This window comes from Seriola dumerili, unplaced genomic scaffold (assembly GCF_002260705.1).
Source record: "Seriola dumerili isolate Sdu_G_001 unplaced genomic scaffold, Sdu_1.0 BDQW01000226.1, whole genome shotgun sequence".
In the NCBI taxonomy this organism is placed as follows: domain Eukaryota; kingdom Metazoa; phylum Chordata; class Actinopteri; order Carangiformes; family Carangidae; genus Seriola; species Seriola dumerili.
The window spans coordinates 3,222,384-3,243,978 of NW_019174481.1; the positions used below are offsets into that span (position 1 = coordinate 3,222,384).

The 21,595-nt window shown below is 39.6% G+C and overlaps 1 protein-coding gene across 4 annotated transcripts; it reads right to left on the reverse strand.

Annotated features, from left to right (window-relative positions):
• Positions 1-992: 992 nt before the first annotated feature.
• On the reverse strand, positions 993-21,333 carry LOC111228865 (lysine-specific demethylase 4A-like). Of its 4 annotated transcripts, none has more exons than XM_022754965.1 (23): positions 21,199-21,333; positions 19,848-20,009; positions 19,304-19,479; positions 19,034-19,148; positions 18,670-18,863; positions 17,266-17,315; positions 17,029-17,132; positions 16,775-16,912; positions 16,391-16,617; positions 14,485-14,651; positions 13,571-14,250; positions 13,030-13,137; positions 12,704-12,836; positions 12,331-12,506; positions 11,894-12,107; positions 10,902-10,981; positions 7,123-7,178; positions 5,473-5,581; positions 4,493-4,684; positions 3,501-3,671; positions 3,206-3,325; positions 2,774-2,866; positions 993-2,664 (listed from the first exon to the last, which is right to left on the reverse strand). In XM_022754965.1, the coding sequence occupies exons 2-23, from the start codon at positions 19,986-19,988 to the stop codon at positions 2,527-2,529; spliced, it is 3,582 nt and encodes a 1,193-aa protein (XP_022610686.1). In that variant the 5' UTR covers positions 19,989-20,009; positions 21,199-21,333; the 3' UTR covers positions 993-2,526. The 4 variants fall into 4 exon arrangements, with proteins under 4 accessions (XP_022610686.1, XP_022610685.1, XP_022610688.1 ...); XM_022754964.1 differs by having other exon boundaries at positions 12,704-12,839; XM_022754967.1 differs by lacking the exon at positions 13,030-13,137.
• Between the last annotated feature and the right edge of the window lie 262 nt (positions 21,334-21,595).

Genomic DNA, 21,595 nt, shown 5'->3' on the forward strand with positions numbered 1-21,595 from the left:
ATATCACTAAGTTTCATAATGTGTAAGCAGCTGCAGCAGTTTTTGTTAATGTTGAAATTAACAAATTAAACTTTTTGCGACCCCTGTCTTTTAACTGATGTAAGAGTGGAAACTGGGGATGATCATCTGATTTTGTATAACTGGACTCGATGACTTGCTTGATTTATACCACAGTAAATTAGGACTTACTTGAGACTTGGAGGTTAAGACTTGAGACTTGCTTGTGACTCACTTGTGTGACTTACTCCCACCTCTGGTATAGAGTCTTCCTGTACAGGATTCACTGGGCGGACCTTTATGGGAGGCAGAAGGTTGAGATTTAGTAAAAAAAATAATAATTCTTGGAACTTTCTTGTCAATAACAGTTAAGTTGGCTGTGACGTTTGTGCAACACAGACATGTTCAGATATGTTTCAGATATTTTATTAAATGCTTACATTGCAAACATTGTCTGTCTGTGAAATTTGCAATGCAAACATGACTGTTTGCAAATTTGCATGTTTTATTTCTTAAAAGGAAGCTTCATAAAGTGAATGATTATTCTTGTTGTGATGACTTTTCACAAGTGCAATGCTTGGCTTTTGTGGAATGTGCTTTTAAACTGGTTTGGTTGAATGACCTCCAATGCTGCAGCTGTTAACCTGTTTTTACAAGATCACGACCATTTAAGTACTGGGGTGCAAAAAGTTAGTGGCCACAGGCCAGAAAACCATCAAGTAACTGTCTCAAATAAGCTTAAATATTTTTGTAAGATTGTTATAATAAATCATAAGTAATAAATCTACCACAGTCTAACATCCTGGACTTCACAGAGGTTTAAAAGAGTGCAGTGATGCAGAGAACCAGGAGAAATCTGTCTTATCAAATTCCAGCAGTGGTCTCCACAAGACTCGTCCTGCTTTGGCACAGCTGCAGGCCCTCTGGCTGAGACATCCAGCATCAGCAGTTCAAAAACATGAGAAAGGTTATAACAAAAATGCAGATGAGATAACTCCAGTATAAATGCTGCCTGAATCTCAGTGCTTTAATCTGCTAATTTTTAAGCATAGGTAGTTGTAGATAAAGCGAATTGTACAAGGTTCTTTTCTTATCTCAAACTTTACTCAAACAGTTGATGTTTACAAAGAGTATACAGATTTAATGCTGCCATGGACAGAGGCCCTCTCTACACAAGAGACTATTTCAAAGCAGGTACAGGGGACTGATCATGAAAGAAAACTTGCTCAAGTCTGAAATGATCCTCTTACAACGGCTTTTGTTTATTTGGGATCAAACTATAACCTGCTTACAACATTCATCACTAGAACTAGCTTTTTATCAGAAACACACACACAAAAATCTAAACTCTGCAGAGTCCATGTGTCTAGAAAATGCTAAAAAAAATAAATGTCCTGTGGCAGGAGGCTACAACAAGTGCTTTTGCTTAAAGAGGGACTTGAGCCAGATCATTCACACCTTAAACTCCAATAAATGAAAAGCAAGCCTAAAAATTTTAACAGGATGCCTGCAAACCTATCAATATAATAAATATAAATACATCTGAGCTTTTCTACAGATTGTGAAAAGGACATGACAAAAATAGCTTTGTTCTCAAATGTAATGCACTCACATAAATAAAGTGTAATAACATTAATTACAATAGTTATAATAAACCTTAAGCTTTAGAAAAACCAAAGTACACTTGGCCCTTTCAAATGTAAGGCTCGGGCCACTAAAACACATCTCGCTTTCTTCTATTTTCACAGTAGACGCACATCGTCACTCCTATGGGAAGAAATGCTTGTGAACCATGTAATGCTATGCATTAAGTGACCAGTGTAATTTTAACGTGTCAAAGGTGACCATGACACATCATTTCCTTTCTTTGGGGTTATAACCTAACAGTTTTTGCCACATTGATTAGTCAATTTTTATTGTAATCAACAGCTGATTGGCTCAGAGTGTACAGTTTTGCCTTTTTTTAACTTCATTGGGAAAACAATGACTCAAAATCACACTTCCTCTTAAACTTCATTTCTGAAGGTTAAGCACTGTAAAATATTATGATAAATTATAATGAAAATAACGTGTCTGCAAGTCAAGAGAAAAAGGTTGAAGAAAAATCCCTACCAGAAAAGCTGTCCATTGTATCGTAGCAAGTTGTGTTTACTGCTAAATGTGGTGGTAAAGAAAAAGAAAACATCTTGCCCCAGTTAGATAGTCCGACCTTTTCCATATTTAATAATTCATCGATGGCTTCTTCCTGAGCAAAAGAAAAAAACAAAACAAAATGGAAGAAGAAAACAGTCTACAGAGTGTGATGGCAAACAGAGATCTAAGAATATTTATTCAATGCACACAAGTCATTTAAAGTCCCAGCCGTAGTTTATAAATATGTAGCCCAACAGGCTGTGGAAGAAGAGGAGGAGGAAGATGGGGTCGTTCCTATCAGCAGTAGCCAGAAACAGAGAAGACCTGGAGCTCTCTCTGGTGAGTTGATGAAGTGGAGAAGGAGTATTGGAAAGCAGAAGGCGAAAGAAATGGACGTTACTCCATGATGGCACGGTAAATGACGGGCTCGATGTAGTCCTCTCTGTATCGAGAGTTGATGACCCGTTGCCTTTTGGAGTTCTGTTTGACGTCGTTCTGTGAGAACAGCTCAAAACGCATGTCTGATGCCACCGACTGAAAACCAAACAGCATCAGGTTTAGGAATTAGTGCTTGCTGGTGCTACAGATCTGAAGTGACACCTCATAAACACTTTCTTAGCAGAAAATGGGGATTTTAAGTTACCATTCGTGACTTGACTCGTTTGGGCAGATCCTCATCTAGAGCGTAGATGTCTTCTCGCTTGACAGTGATTTGTGATCCATCCTCAAACTCCACCTGAATGTGTAGACACACATACATCTGAGTTAAACCATTAATATACAAATAATGTGCATGAAAATTACATTGCTTTAAATAGTTATTTTATTACAGAGCACTTTAAAAACTTTATTCACTTTCTGCAATTAAATAAATAAAAAGATATCAAATATTGACAAGCCAACACTTATTTTTAAATGTTTCCCAACATATTTACATTTAACCACATGGGTCACCCACAGTTTGAGGTTGAGGAAAATAACCCAACATCTTCTGATGTGGCTGGACAAGCCTTTTAGATACAGTGTGTGCATGGCAAGTGAGACATAAAAGAGACAGATAAAAGGGATGGTTTACCAGGTACATGGGGATGGAGTGTGATGCTACAAATTTGGCTCCATATATCAACCCATCTGTCCACCGCACTTGAACAGCATCACCTTCGGTGGGTGGACCGAGACGGACGCAGTCACGGTTCTGCAAACACAAAGCAAGTGGTGAGCTCAGGCTGTGTATTAGATTGGGAAACTGAACAGGAATCTTTAGTTGTTTTTGTTTTACATCCATCACTTTAGTTTATCTGTGCGTCACGGCACACTGCAACAGTGGACAACTGAAAATTTTAATGACGTTTGGAAGCAACTTTATTAACCTCGATGTCCTCTGGGAAGAGGTTGTCGCTGTAGGACCCGTCATCGAACACCACCTCATAGAAGGTGGCTGTGGTCAGTTCCACCACCTCACTTTGGTAGTAGCGGCCATTTTTGTATTTACAGATCACCTTCTGCCCCACTGCCAACTCCCGCATGGACGCCTTGTTGCGCTGAGGAACAGAAATTGAGTGTTACTACTGAATGCTTATCACTCCACATTGCTTTACAACAGTGAAGATAAGGCTACTTGGTCTACTGTAACAGCTAAAACAATGTTCAGTCAGTAACATGTACCCAAGAAATAATCTCTCTCCTTCGTGGAACAAAATACACTCGAGTGTTACAGCTGAGGAGCTGCAGAGACAGGTTCAGACTTGTCGTCACAAAGCTCAAAACCAAAACAGCAGGACGCTTATCTGCATTCAGTGAACATGAATTTTGTTGCTGCATGTCTCTTGACAGGAGTAAACAGATGTCTGTCTCCCCCAATTAGTGTATCACAACAGCATGAACATGCACTAAAGGAAAACTCCCTGCAGCAGTTTGAGAGCTATTACTGTGCTAAGAGTCTAAAATAATACAAAGAGATCTTGGCACTGAGGTAAGTACATATATCCATCTTATGAACTGGAAAGAGATTCATATTTAACTTAAAATTATTCTAATGTCTGAAACAAAAACAAAAAAGCATCCAATTGCAATCAAAAGGGAGGTGCTCTCAAAAGAAAGTGTTTTTTTGGCAGACAGAAACACTCCCAAAAATTTGCAGTGGCTGTTTCCCACAACATGCACATGCAACGTGCTGGATTTTCAGATAAACAACCTAATCTGAGCTAAGCAGTGAGATCAGAAACAGAGCAACAATTGAGTCTGTACTTAAAATGTAAACAAACCAAATATTAAACAAATCTTCACAAAATAATTCTTTATAAAAATTGTTCATTGCACTCAATTTATTATTACTGGCCTAACTGTGTTTCCCTTATGTTACCTCGGGTATGACAGGCGTTCTGTGTCTGTGGCAGGTGACGAAGACTACGAACGGCCAGTCGTCTGGATGCATGAGGATGCCAGCTGCCTGAGCGCAGGTGGGGTGAAACGCCGTGGAGCAGCGTCCGTGGGAGCACTGTACACAACAGCCCGTCACTTCCCTCTTCATCCGCTTCCTGCAGTACACACACTTCTACCAGAGTGACAAAGACACAGGCGTGGAAGGGGAATGGAGGTCAAGAGATAAAGTTAGCAGGTTGAAGTAAAGGAAGCACAGAGGAAGGAAAGGAGGAGAAAGGAAACATGCCAAGAGAATGAGAATGAAAATAAAGTTATCAAAGGCAGTAAAAGACCTAGACATGAACTGGAACACAGACATGTTAGAGGGAAATTACCCAACTTCCTTTTGACTGGGTTCTGTTATATGTACTTGTTTAAAAGTAGACACACTGAGAAAGGATCCTCTGAGATCAAGAGTATAACAATGGAAACAAGGCCACCTATTGTGATCCAAGTACCGAATTATTTCCAGTTGACTATTTGTATGTGAGTCATTACACAAGAGACCATGTACATGTACTGTCAGCCCTTCACACTGTTTATTGCCAATAAGCGCCAAACCAGTGTCACTACGGAGAAATGTGTATCCTGAGTGAGAGTCTGTGCATGGGTCATGAGTGTTTGGCAGATGCTTAGGGAAATAGAACTGTTTCAAAATGCCATGAGAAAAACCACAATGACGCCATGAGAAAAGTGAGGTATACAAACCAACAACGATTAGAAAAGACTGCTTGTAACCACATACCAGCAATGCCATATTTACATAATAAATATTCTTTTAATAAAAGAAACAGAGTGGGGCAACTATAGTTTGGCTCATAATCAACAGGAATTACCTTCATACTTAAGGCTGAAAAACAGGTGTTTAAATTTCTGCGGTCATTTCAGACATCCACAAACTGTAGCTGTAACAACTCTTACCAGTCTGAACCGTGGCAGTGGTATGGCAGAGAGGTCGATGGGGCTTCGCTCAGTGATGTTGACAAAGCGGGCTTCCAGCACGGTGATGGCACAGAGTACATGAACCCACCTGTGTGAAAGGCAAACATGAAGCAGATTCAGGGCAAACTGTTCAATGTCCAGAGAGCAATGTTTCTACAAGTGTTGGAGCACGTATTCAGCAACATGGTTACAGTGTTAAAACAACATTATGTGCAGCCCCTTCTAATGTTGGGACAACACGTCACTGCGTGCATATAAAGCATAAGAATCCATTACTTCAACGACCACGACTGAATTTTATTAGGGCTGGAACATTTACAAACTGACTAATACTTACAGATAAAAAAATATCAATATCAATTTATTTTAGTTTTAATATAATCAGTGAAGTGACAAAACTTCTCAAGCTTTCCCAGACACAATAAAGAGCCCCTTAAATCAACAGTGATAACTGGAGTGTGAGAGATCAAACTGTATCTCTGATATCTGAGAAAACTCCATCCAGACTGAGGTGTGGTTGAAAGCTCCAGAAAAAGCCAGTAAGTCGTCATTTAAAGTCATGTGATGGGGGGAAAAAAACAAAACTTAAAAATGTATTTTTTCAATACATTTCATGTTGTAACTGATCCACAACTTTGATAATTGGTCCCATCCCTAGTACAATTACATAAACAATATTAAAATAAGAGTAATAAGCAAATAAAACAAATGAGAGTGTCACTAGCAAAAGGACAGTCAATAAAAATTAAGTAAAAACCAAAGAAAAAAAAGAGGACACTGGTTCTGCTGACCTGATTTCCTCAGGCAGCTTGTTCCATAGCTTCAGGGCTCTGACTGAGACTCTGTCACCTCTAGTTTTCAGCCACGCCTCAGGAACAGATACAAGACCTCTGCCCGAGGATCTCAGGCTATAATGTATTATTCTCAGCAATAATAGGAAGTCACAACAAAGTACTACACCCACTGTTAGGCCACTCAAGATGTGTGGCTGACAAAAATAAAACATTATGTCCGTTTCATTATGTCACTAGTTTCAAAACCACTCAAAAGTAAAATCAAGGAAATTTTGTCACTGTCCAAATATTTATGGACCTGATTTGAGTGTAACCACAAGCTGAAGTTGTGTAAGAACTGCATACATACATCTGCTGCTTAGGTAGGTAGGTAGGTAGGTAGGTAGGGGTGTGTGTGTGTGTGTGTGTGTGTGTGTGTGTGTGTGTGTGTGTGTGTGTGTGTGTGTATGTTTGCATTTGAAAAGTGCATTTAGCTTGAGGGGCTGGATCCACCAGATGGATGTGAGCAGTAACAGACTGAAGAAACAGACAGACTTAATGCGGTCAAAGGAGAGTGAATGATAGCCACGGGTAGCAATCTGCTGTGCACCAAGCAGACAGATACTATGCACAGGCTGTTTTGTAAACATCATTACTCCATGTCAAATTCTTTCTCTTGCCATTACTTTCATAAGTTTGTGTGTGACCATTAAGACGATCTAATTAAAAGGAACAGAATCATATCTTCTTAGAAAACACAAATGTGGCACCGGGTAACATCTCCCAAGCTGGAAAGAGGTCCTCATACTTTTTTCTCCTCTATGATGGCAGCACTATTGTCTGCTGTATTACTCACTTGTCATTGTTGGCTCTCTGCAGAGCGCCACCTCTCAGGGAACACAGACAGCAGTCCTACAGGAAGAAATACACAATGTCTGTTATGTTGTAAAACAGTCCCTGTGGCAGCTGACGTCTTTATCCTACAACATTTAAATCTGATGTCAGAACTCAGTCTCCTCTGTCGGATCACATGGATGGATATCAGCTAACTAAATCTTTGCTTTCTGTAACCGACTATACAACCGGTGTGGCAGCTTCCATGAATGCCTCACTGCATTTTCTTAGAACCCTCTAACATGCAACACTGTGAGTGAGTGAACCACAGTGACACTTGTAAAGACACAGCTACCAACAGGTTCAGTAAGAGGAACACTAGCAAGTACACATCACTTTTTCATTTGTCGCTGACTGACAACAGCATTTAAACCATCACAAACAGCATATAACAAGAAATCCTTAAAAGACAGTTGATTGACTCGGTATATCGGGTGATGGGAATTGATCGACATTTGAACAAATCATCCAATCTTATCAATTCCTGTTATCGATGCTGGCATGTTTTTTATAGCGTGACCCCCATGGACTTTTAAATGTTGACTTGCTGGGCATATTAGGCAATATGGATACACATCTCTCAGTAAATAATAACTATCAAGTATTCAGCCAAGCCACTGTATAAAGAGTATTTTGTATTTTAAAATGTATAAAAGGAAATCTGGGGGAGCCAGTTTGAATGAACCTGATGCAGCTGATAAAATTAATAATAAAGCGTCAGCCACAGCCTATAGACTTATGTTTATACTGTATAGCCAGAGCTCTGCCCTGCCTTTGTCTTGGCTAGTGACTAAAGGTGACCGGGCCTTTGCTGTTGAAACGGTCTACTTATCAAGATCAGACAGGCTACATTATTTTTGTCTTTTAAAACTTATCTTAAAATATTCTTTTATCGGAATGCTTTTATGTTATGTTATGTTTGATATGTTGTTGTGTTTTATTTTCCCACAGTACTAACAATTTATACTATTGCATAACTTACTTCTGTTTAATGATGTGTTTGTTTTAATTTCAGTTTTTATTCCCCTTTTTCTTTCTGTAAAGCACTTTGTAACTTTGCTATATTGAGACATGCTGAGCATGAGTGTAGCTACATTGATAACACAAATTGCTGGAGCTCCTTTGACAAAATCTATGGTTTTAGATGTTCAAATAAATCTATAAAACAGATATATTATTTATTGTATGTACAGAATAGATTCATGTTGTTCTTAACTAATTCTAAAGTTGAAAAGCTAGACAACTGAAAACAGGAACAGTATGAAAACAAAGTCCCTTGAGGTGTCACAATGAACCACACAGTGGAGCATTGCCCACTGGTGGCCAGGTGTTTGTGTCAATATTAGGCCACATTCCCAGAATGTCTCATCTATTGTTCTGAGCAGAAAAGGAATGCTGAAAGCAAAGGAAATATAAAGATAAATTTTACAAACAAAGTTGGGAAAAACAAATTTCCCCCAAACAATAACACACAAAGGAAGAGAACACTCTCACTGCCTCACAACAAAGGAAGTGTTGCCATACAGAGCCATGTTTATCTAAGTGTGATAAAAGAAGGGCTGCTGTGGCTGCCAACAAGCTACCCTTGTGGTGCCAGTGAAGTGCATGATAGTTTAGATTGTGCTTTTAAGTAAAATGGGGATCAGCCTCATAATAGTGTGCACATCAAAGTCCATTTTTGTTTGACACTTAAAAATCAAAAGAGCGGCAGATAAACAAGTCATCATGATACTCAGAGGGGCACCATGGTCTTAGCTGCAGCAGCACAAGTTCCCTGCGTGGGATCATTAAAGTTTATCTTATACTGGTCACAGTGACTGTCAACTATTGGCATCGGCCTGTTGCCTGAGGAAGTGAACTGTGAACACAGATGTTCCTTCAATATTTAAACCTTAATGTTACACCATGTGCCACCATGTGGTTTCCTGTTAAACTATGTTTAAGTCAGAAAAACGTAAAGCTGCAGACATTAAGCATGTAAGGCAAGTGCATTCACTTTCAACATCAACTGAAAATAAATACAGCGGGGAAAGAAAGTATTGAACGTGTCAACATTTTCCTCAGTAAATATATTTCTGATGGGGCTGTTGACCTGAAATTGTCACCAGATGTCGGTAACAACCCAAGTAATCCACACATACAAAGAAATCTAAACATATATGTCCATAAATTAAGTTATGTGTAATAAAGTGGAATGACACAGGTATTGAACACATGAAGAAAAGGAGGTGCAAAAAGGCATGGAAAGCCAAGAAACCAGCTGAAATCTGTCAGTTTTTAGAAAGCAATCCTGCCCCCTATCAGTGCAAATTAATATCAGATGGTTTAAAAGTAAAAAGTAAAAGCAAAGAGCTTTCTCAAGACCTTTGCAACCTTATTGTTGCAAAACATACCGGTGGCATTGGTTACAGACATATTTCTAAACTTCTGAATGTTCCAGTGAGCACCGTGGGGCCGTTATCCGGAAGTGGAAAGAACATAATTTCACCATAAACCGGCCACGACCAGGTGCTCCTCGCAAGATTTCTGACAGAGGAGTCAAAAGAATAATCAGAAGAGTTGTCCAAGAGCCAAGGACCACTCGCAGAGAGCTTCAGAAAGACCTGGAAATAGCAGGTACAGTTGTTTCAAAGAAAACAGTAAGTAATGCACTCAACCGCCATGGCCTCTATGCACGCTCACCGCACAAGAAGAAAAAGCATGTTGAAGCCCATTTGAAGTTTGCTGCACAACATTTGGACAAGCCTATGGCATACTGGGAGAATATAGTCTGGTCAGATGAGACCAAAATTGAACTCTTTGGATGTCAAAGCACACACCAGTGAAGTTTGGAGGTGTGAACATCATGGTGTGGGGCTGTTATTCATCATATGGTACTGGCAGACTTCACATAATTGAGGGAAGGATGAATGGAGAAATGTACCGAGACATTCTTGATAAGAATCTGCTGCCATCTACCAGGATGCTGAAGATGAAACGAGGGTGGACATTTCAGCAAGCCAAGGAAACTCTCAACTGGTTTCAGAGAAAGAAAATAAAGCTGCTAGACTGGCCCAGTCAATCACCCGACTTGAATCCAATTGAAAATCTATGGAAAGAACTGAAGATCAGAGTTCATAGAAGAGGCCCTGGGAACCTTCAAGATTTGAAGACAGTTTGTGTGGAAGAATGGGCCAAAATCACACCTGAGCAATGCATGCGACTAGTTTCTCCATACAGGAGGCGTCTTGAAGCTGTCATTACCAACAAAGGCTTTTCTACTGAGTATTAGACAAATTTCAGTAAGCATGTTCAATACCTTTCCCTGTGTCACTCCACTTTATTACACATAACTTAATTTATGGACATATATGTTTAGATTTCTTTGTATGTGTGGATTACTTGGGTTGTTACCGACATCTGGTGATAATTTCATGTCAATAGCCCCATTAGAAATATATTTACTTAGAAAAATGTTCTGTTATTTCCCCCGTTGTAAATGAATAAATACAACAGGGGTGCATTAAATCACATCTCTCTGGGCTTTTCCAACCAATTTCTGATGCTTACACTTAATCAAAATCTGTCAGGCTGAACTTCCTGACAGTGACACTGGACTTCAGTCTCCAGATATTAGGTGATCTAGTACTGCAATACAACAACTCTGCTGCTGTATTTGTGGGTTATTCCGTTATCAATATGATGAGCACTGTAAATAATGACTGACTATCTGCTATAGGTGTCCTAGCCCAAATAACTGACCTCAGTGATGGCATCAGCCTCACAGCGGGCACAAAGCCAGTCGTCGAGTTCAGCTCCCTCTCCAGACACACCATAGCAACCTGAACAGAAACAGAAAAGAACATGTCACACATTCAGTTTCCTTGATTTCTTGATTTCCTCGGTTTGCCGTGTGGTTTTTGCCTTTGTTTTTTGACAACATATAAAAAACACACACTGGCATAGTAAGGAGGTGATCTATTATAATACCTGTTAAAATTAAAATAGTAGTAAAATTGAAATGGATTCATGCACCTGACTAAAACTAAAGTGAAAGTGAAAATGGAAAAAAAATATATAACATTATGCAATAACCTTGAAAAAACAATCATGTTGTCACATATTTTGCACCCTGTGTTTTTATTCCCAGTACTTTTATGAGTATTTTATGAGAACAGGACTTTTATCTACGAACATTTCGATCACAGATAAGTAATCTGAGATCAAAACATTGAGTCATATCCATGTAAAATAAAGGGGAACTTGGAATGAGACAACGTGTGCTGGGGTGGAGCAGTGGCCATGGGTGTTTGTGAACCTGTTGGAAAAAGTCTCACATTTAAAAGAATGGAACACAACTGAGTGGACTATAAAACAAATAGGCCATGAAAAAACTACATGAAAATAAAACGTTTTTGGAAAGGACATTGAAGACAATTAAAATAAAAAAAATATTGCAAATAAAACTCAACTATGAGCACTTCAAACAATTCATTTCAGATAGGCTGTGTGTGCAAGAGCTCTTAGCAGTGCTGGCTGAATCATCTAAGGCTCCGCAGGTGTGTTTGTGTACTCATCCATAATGCATTTATGGCCTTTGGTGATGGCCGTTTTTGTGAGTGGTGGTTTCTGAAGAATAACAAAAGATCTGAATGTACTGTATGTAAGATATACTTCATTTTACAATCCCTCAAGTGCTCCAGCCCCTGCATACTTTATTAGATACCTGACAGTTACATAAAAAAGGGGCTTACTTGTGTGTACACGGACGCAGCACTGAGCACAGCTGACTAGCCGGCTAGTCCCGTCATCTGCTACATGAGGGTTAGACAGCTGTCCCTCCCCGCTATCACTCGTCTTGCTGGTTTGGGTGTTGAAACACATTTCTGGGATGAGTGGTTTGGACCACTGACGGCCCCCTGGACGGTTCACCAATGTCACATTGGAACTGCCAATACTGGACTCAGACTTGAGGGGGAAAGAAAAAGTACACAGGCTTGTTAACACACCATTTCATCCATCTATAATATGAATGTTTTCTCTTGCTGACACATGTCAAAGGCTGACTGCCATAAATGCCTGTATTGATAAACTACAAATTACCATTGAATATTGATCTGAAAGCGTGGTAATAAGACAGTTCAACAACACAACCAGCTTCATGAAAGCATAAAATGCTTATAGTTCTCACTTGATGGTAAGTGTGGAAGATCAGGCAGATGGAGCAGTAGGGGGCCTGCTTGCCCATGCTCTTGTTGTATTCTCTCTCTGCCAGAGGGTTATATGGCCGACACTGCCACAGCTGGGTTAGCGGCTTTGCCCACTCCTCTTTCTCCTCTTGTTCGACCTCCACGTCTACATACACATCTACATACGAGATTAGAGGCAAAGTTGAAAGGAAAATATTGATATCAACACATTGGAAACAACAGAATGAGGTCAGCACCTGACATCATGAAATTCACAGCGCTTAGTAAAGTGGCACTCAAAACAGTACTATTACATTAAGCAAATTGCCTATAGATGAGAAATAAACTAATAAAGTGGAACAATCTTGTATTTACCATCGTCACTGTGCACCTCTCTGATTAGAGGGTGGTGGCGAGGCAGCTTACGGAGCTGTTCCTGCTGCTGCTGCTGCTGCTGCTGCTGCTGCTTCTTCACCACTGACTTGCAGTATGACTGCTCTTCTGACACCTGCTGGAGCAACCAGTGTATCGCAAAGCAAAAATTCAACACAAGAATTATACCTGTATCTGTAGAATGCACTTTAAGCTGCCATGAATTTTCCTGTTCTGAGGCATATTGGGAGCTCTGTACTGGCATTAATACATAAACACTAGGTCCAATCATCCCTTTGAGAATTTAATTACAGCCAGTAGCTACTTACATGATGATTCTGAGCGATCACCTTCATCTCATTGTGATTTGGTTTGTTGACAGGAATGGTGTCTTTCAGGATGACAATGCCACTATCCACAAGAGGGCTTTGGTTACTCTGTAGTGTGAACAGCATGAATAACATTGAAAATTCATGGTTTATTTTAGAATAATACCTGATCAACTATAATTTGCCACCAGTGGAGAGATCATCAAAAATTGGTATCAAAATTAGTAATGATGATGAGCTCAAATAGATTAGTATCTTCATGCAACTCATGCAAGGAAAATACACCAGTACAGAGCTACCAAAAAATATACCTACATACACATGTGTAATATAAAGCAAAGAGACTGTTAACAGATATTTTAGCTCGACTGAAATGACAATACATGTTTTATGCACCATAATCTGTGATAAAACATGCATGTGCCACTGTGCACAGAAACAACAAAGAGTGACGTTTGTAACCGACTGTGGCATCTTCATCTGTAGCATGTTTGATGCGAGTCTGTTAGAAAATTCAGTTACAAAGAATAAAGGCACTGACCTTCCGCTTGTTGTTCTTAGGAGCTTCTATCTCCATTTGGCTCAACTCTTTAGGTTGTGTTTGAGTCTGTAGCGAAGCAGACTTGCTGGTTTGCTCAACTTCAGGCTTCTCCACTTCAGCCTGAGCCGCAACGGATGTTGACATTTTGGGTTTGTCCTCCTCTTGGTCCTGCTCCACAGGACTCTGTGCTTCTGATTCATTCTGTGCTACTTTGGTAAGAATGACTTCAGATTCTGGCTCTGGCTCTGCTCTTTCACAGCTTGGGGCCTGAGATGAAGTCTGAACCTGTGTGTGAGACTGTGTATAGGTTTTGTGCTGGAGATGACGGGGTTGATGCTCTCTGGCGTAGCTGTGCACCTGGAGCTGTGTGTGAGGTTGTCTCTGCCTTTCTAGAGTGTAGCTGTGCACCTGAAGAGTGTCTTTTGGACTCAGAGTCCTGTGGAAGAGCAGGCTGGCTACTCCCATTTTGCGGGCAGGCTGAGCTGATGCTTCTGTCCACATAGGTGCCACAGAAACTGATAGATGTCCATTTCTGCCCTGGGACTGAGACGAGATCGCAGGTGCACGAGTCTTGGTATAATGAGGGGGGCGGCCTCCATCACTGTTACTTTGGGTCAAGCCTCTGTGAAATGGATCCATTAAAGTGAGCTTGGTCGGTGTGACAACCAATTTTGGTGGGCCTGTGAAAAAGAAAAAAAAAAAGAAGTCTGTTTAGGAATTGAGGGTAATAAAGCTGTGTCTGAAACTTGTTATGTAATTTGAAGGCACTATGTAGTGGATACATTTATACATTAGAGTTCAGACACTGAAATAAAATGGTGAGCAGTAAATGTAATGTATAGTATAGTAAATAGGGAGTCAATATCAATAATACCATATAGGAAACCTGTAAGGTGATGCACAGTTAATGATACCTTTATTTCTCTTGCCATCTTGTGACATAGTACGTGGAGGTATAAGGCTTAGCCTGGGACGCTTCCCATACTGCTCCTCATCTTCCTCATCTTCATCCTTGGGAACAACCTCCTCAGGCACCTCCAGACACACCCTGTGTCTCTTGGTCTCTATCCTCTGTGTCGTGCTGAGGGTTAACCAAATCAAGACACAGGGGAGGGGAATGGAAACAGTTGAGAACAGAAGATCTTAGTCACATCCTTCTCATTTTCATTACCAGGAAACTGCAGTCACTCACAAATATATCAGTAGGTTACATACTTAAATGTAACGGCATGTTTCATTAATGGAAAATGCTTCTGTGTATATCAACTATGAACTCACAAAAAACATCACACTAACTAGGTACCCTACACCATGTAAACATTTTAGGGATTGGAAATGTATTTATTGATTTTTTTCTCATTAGTCTGCCTTATACTTTTGGCTGGTTTGCTGTGTTGTTTTTGCCTTTGTTTTTTGACAACAGATAAAAATCGCACACTGGCATAGTAAGGAGCTGATCTATTCTAATATCTGTTAAAATTAAAATAGTAGTAAAATTGAAATGGATTCATGCACCTGACTAAAACTAAAGTGAAATTGAAAATGGAAAAAAAATATTTAAAATTATGCAATAACCTTGAAAAAACATTTATGATGTTATCACAAAGACTATAAGTAATTCAGCTGTGTCTCTCTGCTCAGTTTTCAATCTAATTCACTCAACCCAACTGCCACTGAAACATCAATAATATTAAATGAAATTCCCCTCCCTAGTTCTATAACCTTAAGTCCAGCAGTTGGCCAATGTCGTTCAACGGCTTACGATCTGCACCTGATGAAACTGAGGGTGGTAAACCAATTTCACCTAGGGAAGATCCATCCATCAAATATTAAAAATCAGTTGAAATTTATACCATGGTTATCAAAAATAAAATGCTCACAATTTATCTAATTACAAAACTGCCTCTGTTGCATTATTCAATTTGGGATGATATGAACTGCTATTTGCAAGGTAGGGATGCACTACTCTGATCTGCCAAATTGGTATCAGGGCTGGCACTGACCACATCAAGCAGACTTGATCCAAGATTAAATGAGATTTCTTTGACTATAAGTTTACAATGACATTGACATTGTTGCAAAGCAAGCTGTTGCAATCCCTGCCCTCGTGTCACCTCATGAACAAATGTTCCATATGAGTTCTATACAGTGGTATTGGATCAGGAATCCATATCAGTAGATTTGCTGAGATGAGGTATCAGAATCAGTATCAGGACAGAAAAGGACCCGTGCATCTCAATGGAGAGGGTTGACATTGCTTAGCCTTTGTTAATATACTGCAATTCATTACAACACAGAAACTACAGCTTTAAAAATTACCATTGTTGAAACCTACACCTTTCCCATATCCAACTGGGGGGCTGTTTCTGACCATTTCTATAACTTTGAAGTTGATGAATTAATATCTAGCTCAATCATATAGAACACAATATTTAATATTTCTGCTGGAAAAGGGAATCAGCTAGTAGATACCAACCATGCCTGTATTGTACTCTTCCTGGACAGCTATTTACAGGAGATGTAAACTGCTGTCAAATGTTTACCTTAACTTGAGCCTGAGTTCAGGGTTTTGACTTAATTGTGAATACTGACCAATAATCTGTAGTGCAACTAATTGAATCTATCAGTTAGGTTCCCTCAACTGCTCTACAATAGTAGGAATCTTAATTGGTTAAGCCACTGCACTTCAACTGAAGCAAGACAAGCGAGCAACAAAGGCATACAGACATAAATCTCCCTCAGCATGTACTACATTTCACTGTATAAACCTTTAAAAGATGCTTATATCCTAGGACACGCTCTTTGCAGTAAATGACTCACCTCTTCCGCTCTCCGTCCTCCCCACAGCTCTCCACGGAGCTGCTGTTACTGTTGCTGGTTATGTCGTTGAAAGCGTCCCCCAGGAACTCCCTAGCCTCCGGGGTGGGTCGCGAGTGGTTGATGGGTATCACATCTCGCCCTGCGAGCCACTGTTCATAGCGATCAGGCTGGAACTTCTTCACAAATACATCCATTGAAATCTTCACCATGTCCTTCCGGCATGAGCACTAAAGAAGATAAAAGCAAAAAATGGTTGTGATTCAAATGATATAAAATTGGTTATATAAATACATGTTTCCATACTTACTAGCAAGATAAAAATCTGATACAAATTAAGTTAAAGTGTGTGTGTGTTTTCTTATGATGTTCTTTGATGGTCCTCACCAAAACTGCTTGCTTGCCGTATTCAATCCATCTCTCTGTGGCAAAGTTGGTGGACTCGGCACAGTTGAAGCCGTGGTTGAAACCGGCATGATAGGCGTAGGGGAAAGTTACCATGAACTCTCCAGCCTCCTGAGTAATCTTAGGAAAAAGTACTAAAATAATTAGTAACTGCAATTTATATATTTGGCTTGTGTAGTGGTTATAAAAAGAGATCTGTTGTTTGAAATTCAAATAAACATATTCTCTTCCCTTACCTTTTCAAATGGAATGCCATACTTCTTCAGGATAGAGGGAGAGATGAGAGTCATCTTGTGCCTCAAAAAGGCTTCACAATTTTGGGAACTACCAGGAAAGAACCCTTGAAGAATAAAGAGCAGACAGATGTTGCATTGACACAGACTCCAGAGTCCAGGATTGTAGTTATATAGTTAGATGATAGAACATAGTTTTATACTGTAAACACCTACAGAAATGATTAATTGCTCTCATACCTTTAGCCAGACGCTCCAATCTTTTCCCATGCTCTGGAGGAACACAGTACCTACAGACAGTCAAATGAGTCTCCTCAGTGACAGTAAACTGGTGTTCTGCATAGTGTGTTTATCCATCTGCTCAACTGCCTATTTACCAAGTCTTTTCAGCCAGACACTGAATACATCACAGACAAAATATAACAGATACCATCCACACAGCTCAACTGTGCATAAACAGTATAACACTGTTTAAATGACAGAAGTTAAGGTGGTGTTGAACCTATAGTAGCTGAATGACCAACTGTATGGTCTACCCATTGCATGTTAAGTAAGGGCATGAAATGATGTACAGTTTCCTTTAGGCCTGAAAGACTTTAGATCTTGCAAAGTGGCTGTGGCATTTGATGGTTTAGGGGAATTCAGACTGACAACAGTAGAGATGCCACGGTGTGGACATTTTCCCACCAGGTAATAAAAAAGTGACAACACTGTTGTTATAGATTACACTGGACATTTTACAAGAACAGACGTGTTGGCTCAGTATCTGCAGAGCGCTTTCTTTGATCTTTAATGTTAGAGTTTCCTCTTACTTTTTGAACAAAACAAATGCTTAGAAGTTTCTGGTTCCCTTCTAGCATTGGATTTAAATTCAAAACATTGTCAAATAGGCACATTTGCTTTTCACTTTGACAACAAATCCTCTGCCACTGTCTTGTCGGTCAATGCTCCTCTCATCATCTGGTAACAGATGCTACTTTGCTACTCTGCTCTCACATACTTTGTTTATAATTGTAGCATCTGACTGTATGCAGTGTATTGATTCTCTCTGTTTCTTTCAATGCTTACATGTTTTTTTTTTTTTTTTTGCATATAGAGTGAGGAAGTGAGATCCAATCACAAGTCGTCACTCGAGATGCATGTGGAAACACATTTTAATTCCAGGTGTGAACTGATGTGCTGAGAGCTGTCCACTTGTGATCAGATCACCTTCTTTACCTGATCTCCTTAGTACTTACACCAAGGTCTCCTACTGTACTGAAGCTTTAGTGTTGTCCCTCACTTGTTAGTTGCTTTGGATAAAAGCATTTGCCAAATGAGTAATTATAAATGTGAACCAAAGCATTCTCGGATAGGGATTGATAGGATCCCCTGCTGCATCAATGATGTAGTGTCACTGAGACAAAAGAGGAAGCCTGCCTTTCGGTTGTTAAATGGTCTTTAGTTATGTAAATGACAACACTCACTTTCCATGTGGCAGATAAAGTTTCGTATAGACCTAAACAGACATCCTTTACTGCAATACAACAAGTTTCAAGCAGATGTAGGAAACCATTTTCAGATGAATATATCAATTATATAAGAATGTGCAAGAATTAAAAGCTTCACTTCTACAAGTAAGAAAAGAATATTTTGTTTCTTTACCATGATTTGGGTTCTCCGAAGTGCAAGTAGTTAATACTGTAGAGGTCCATGTCCTCAGTGTGCCATGCAAAGGTGGTCTTCCACATGCCGAAATACAAGTAGGGTGTATTAACACCCTCAATAGTGATGCCGCTTTCACGCTCAACAGTATCCAAAATGGTGTCCAGGTGGCAAATGTTCCACTCTTTGACTTCCTGCAGGAGTACAGAAAATAATAAATGAAGTGGTGACTAACAGCAGTGTGATTGCTAATGTTTTCAGCATTCTGTGTGGATCAGGTCAACAGGTATACAGCAAGCACACAGAAAACCCACTACTGATCAATACTCAAGAAAGCAACAACTTCCAGGAAAAGTCAACTCACAGGGTCATATAAAGTTCCATTAACATCTGCTCCATATATGGGAGGGTTAAATGTCACATTCTTCCAGTACTTCCTTTCAAGCTCCTCAAAGTCATCATAATGTGGACTACAGAACCTAGGAAAGGCATTAACAACAGTTAATTAGTTTCTACATCATAAATGAACTTTTAATATCATAGGGTTAAAAATGCTGTTGATAGTATTCAACTATAGGTGACAAAGATTTTCTAATGAATGAAAGGTTTAAATGTCTTATTTTGCACTTCTCACTTGTCACTGTTGGCAATCTTGCGGAACTCTTTGACAGTCATGGACTTCTTCTGGATGTTGTACTGTGTGAAAAGGCCAGACTGGCCTGTCACCACCTGCTGGATGGGTGCAGGTATCACCAAATCATCGATATCATCATAAGATCCTCTAGGCTTCCATTCCTTTGGTGGAACAATCTTGGAGGAGGGAAGTGGACAGTGAGTTACTCTGTTTTCTTAACACCATTTGTTATTGAGATCATTCACTAGCAAAGGTTTAGAGGTATGATTGTCGTTTTCTGACAAGTTGGTGTACAGATTTTTGCAATATATAGCGTAATGAAATTGAACAAACAGATGTCCTTATGGTAGTTCAACAATTTCAGAGAAAACACAGATACAAGACATCATATCTACCTGGTAGCCTTCAATAAATAAATAAATAATAAATTTAAATGTGTCATTGTTTTTTTTAATTTTGCATTTGCTCACCAATTCTTTTGCTGCTAATAAATGCAATCCTATAAATACTACAATGGCTGAGACTGCACTGTATCAGTACTTACTTTAGCCAGGCCTGCTTTATGTGCTCCCTGGGACTCCATATATGCAATGTAGCGGCTGAAGTTCTTGAACTCCTCAGCAGTGGGGTAAAATGTCATGATTCCTTTGGAACCATGGTTTTGGGAAACCACATCTGACGCCATCCCAAAACTCAGTGGCAGCGCCTGCATATTGTTAATGAGGAAATTGTGATTTTATGATGTGATATTTTGATTTAGTAGGGTTTTAAATAAACTATTCCATTATGCAATTTGTACTTGCAGCCAAGCATCTTTTACTGGATCTTATGTTTTTGCCTGCATCCCCATGGCTTTATTAAATATATGCCAAAGAAATCTATAGTTTAAAAGCAGTCTAAATTATATTTAGTAGTTATAAGCTATGACAAGACAACATTGTACATTTTGGCACATTATTTCCATAATTGATGATTCAAAAACATTTTCTGGCTTTGCAAATGAAAATACTCATTATCTCGTACCATCAACATCGCTGGTTCTGAACCGTTTTGTATAAATGTGTCTAATTATATGTCACAGTTGAATGTTACACGTTTGTATACGTTTCCTCACTATGGCGGGGGGCAGGCTGGTCTGGATGGGGCTGGGAAAAGCTTTAACCGCCCCTGATTGGTTAAACCCGCGTCTCTTTAATTCGACCCGACTGTGGAAGCCCAGACAGCTAGCATTAGCTCATTTGCTAACTTGCTAAAGATACATGAGCTAATTCGGGTAGCGAATATTCAGTAGTGCATAGCATAGCATTAGCTAATGTGATATAGCACAGATAGCATAGCACTGGTACTAAAAACCTATTTTGTTTTGGTCACGAACATGACACTGCAAATAAACGTGCAAATGACTACTGATGGTGAACCATGTCATCGTGTTTCCATGTTGTCTCTAAGGAAAATGCAACAATCACAAGACGGTTAGCGTTAGCTAGCCAGTTCACGCTGATACCGTGATGGGATGGGACTATATCCTGCATTACAGAATCCACCATTGCTGGTTACATCCTATCCAGTTCATTCGTATAGTGTGCCGTTAGCAAACTCGGACAGAAATAGCATCGACGTTCTCGTCACAAGACTTTGTAAGTTATAAAATTAAAACCACCTTATTCCTAATAGCGCCGTTCAACAAGTGTCGAGTTTGACGGATGATACAAACACTGAAACTATCACTCGCCAAGTCAATGATGTCTGTTCCAGGAAATAGACAAGACCCGACCCCTACCATCGACATTAGCTGTAAAGCAGTTCCGGCTAGTTTAGCCATCAGATTAGCCCTGTGAGTTAAGAAGCTAACATTCTGGGACGACAGTAAGACAACTCGAAAAGCGAATACTTACCACCTGTTCTCGGTTGATTCAGAAGTTGTCCCCGGCGTTGCAAATACCTCGCAATCAATAGAAACGGCAGTTGTGAACAGAACAGAAAGAAGACAGCTTGGTAACTAAGCCCCTTGTGAGTAGATCACTATCCTCCATTACCACTTCTACGCATGCACACGCACCTCGGATTTTGTTTACCACAACACGCATGGGACACGCTCAGCCTATCAGAGGGTGGCCCTGATGGCTCATTAACTTAAATTTGAGGTTTTTGTAATAAATGTAAATATTAACTTATTTGACCGATATATTGTCTAGTTTCGTATTTTAAATAATATATGGAGAGAACGGTTTTCTGGTGTGAAGCAAATTACTAGATACAACAAAAAGATGTATTTCAGAGAGAATTTTTTGC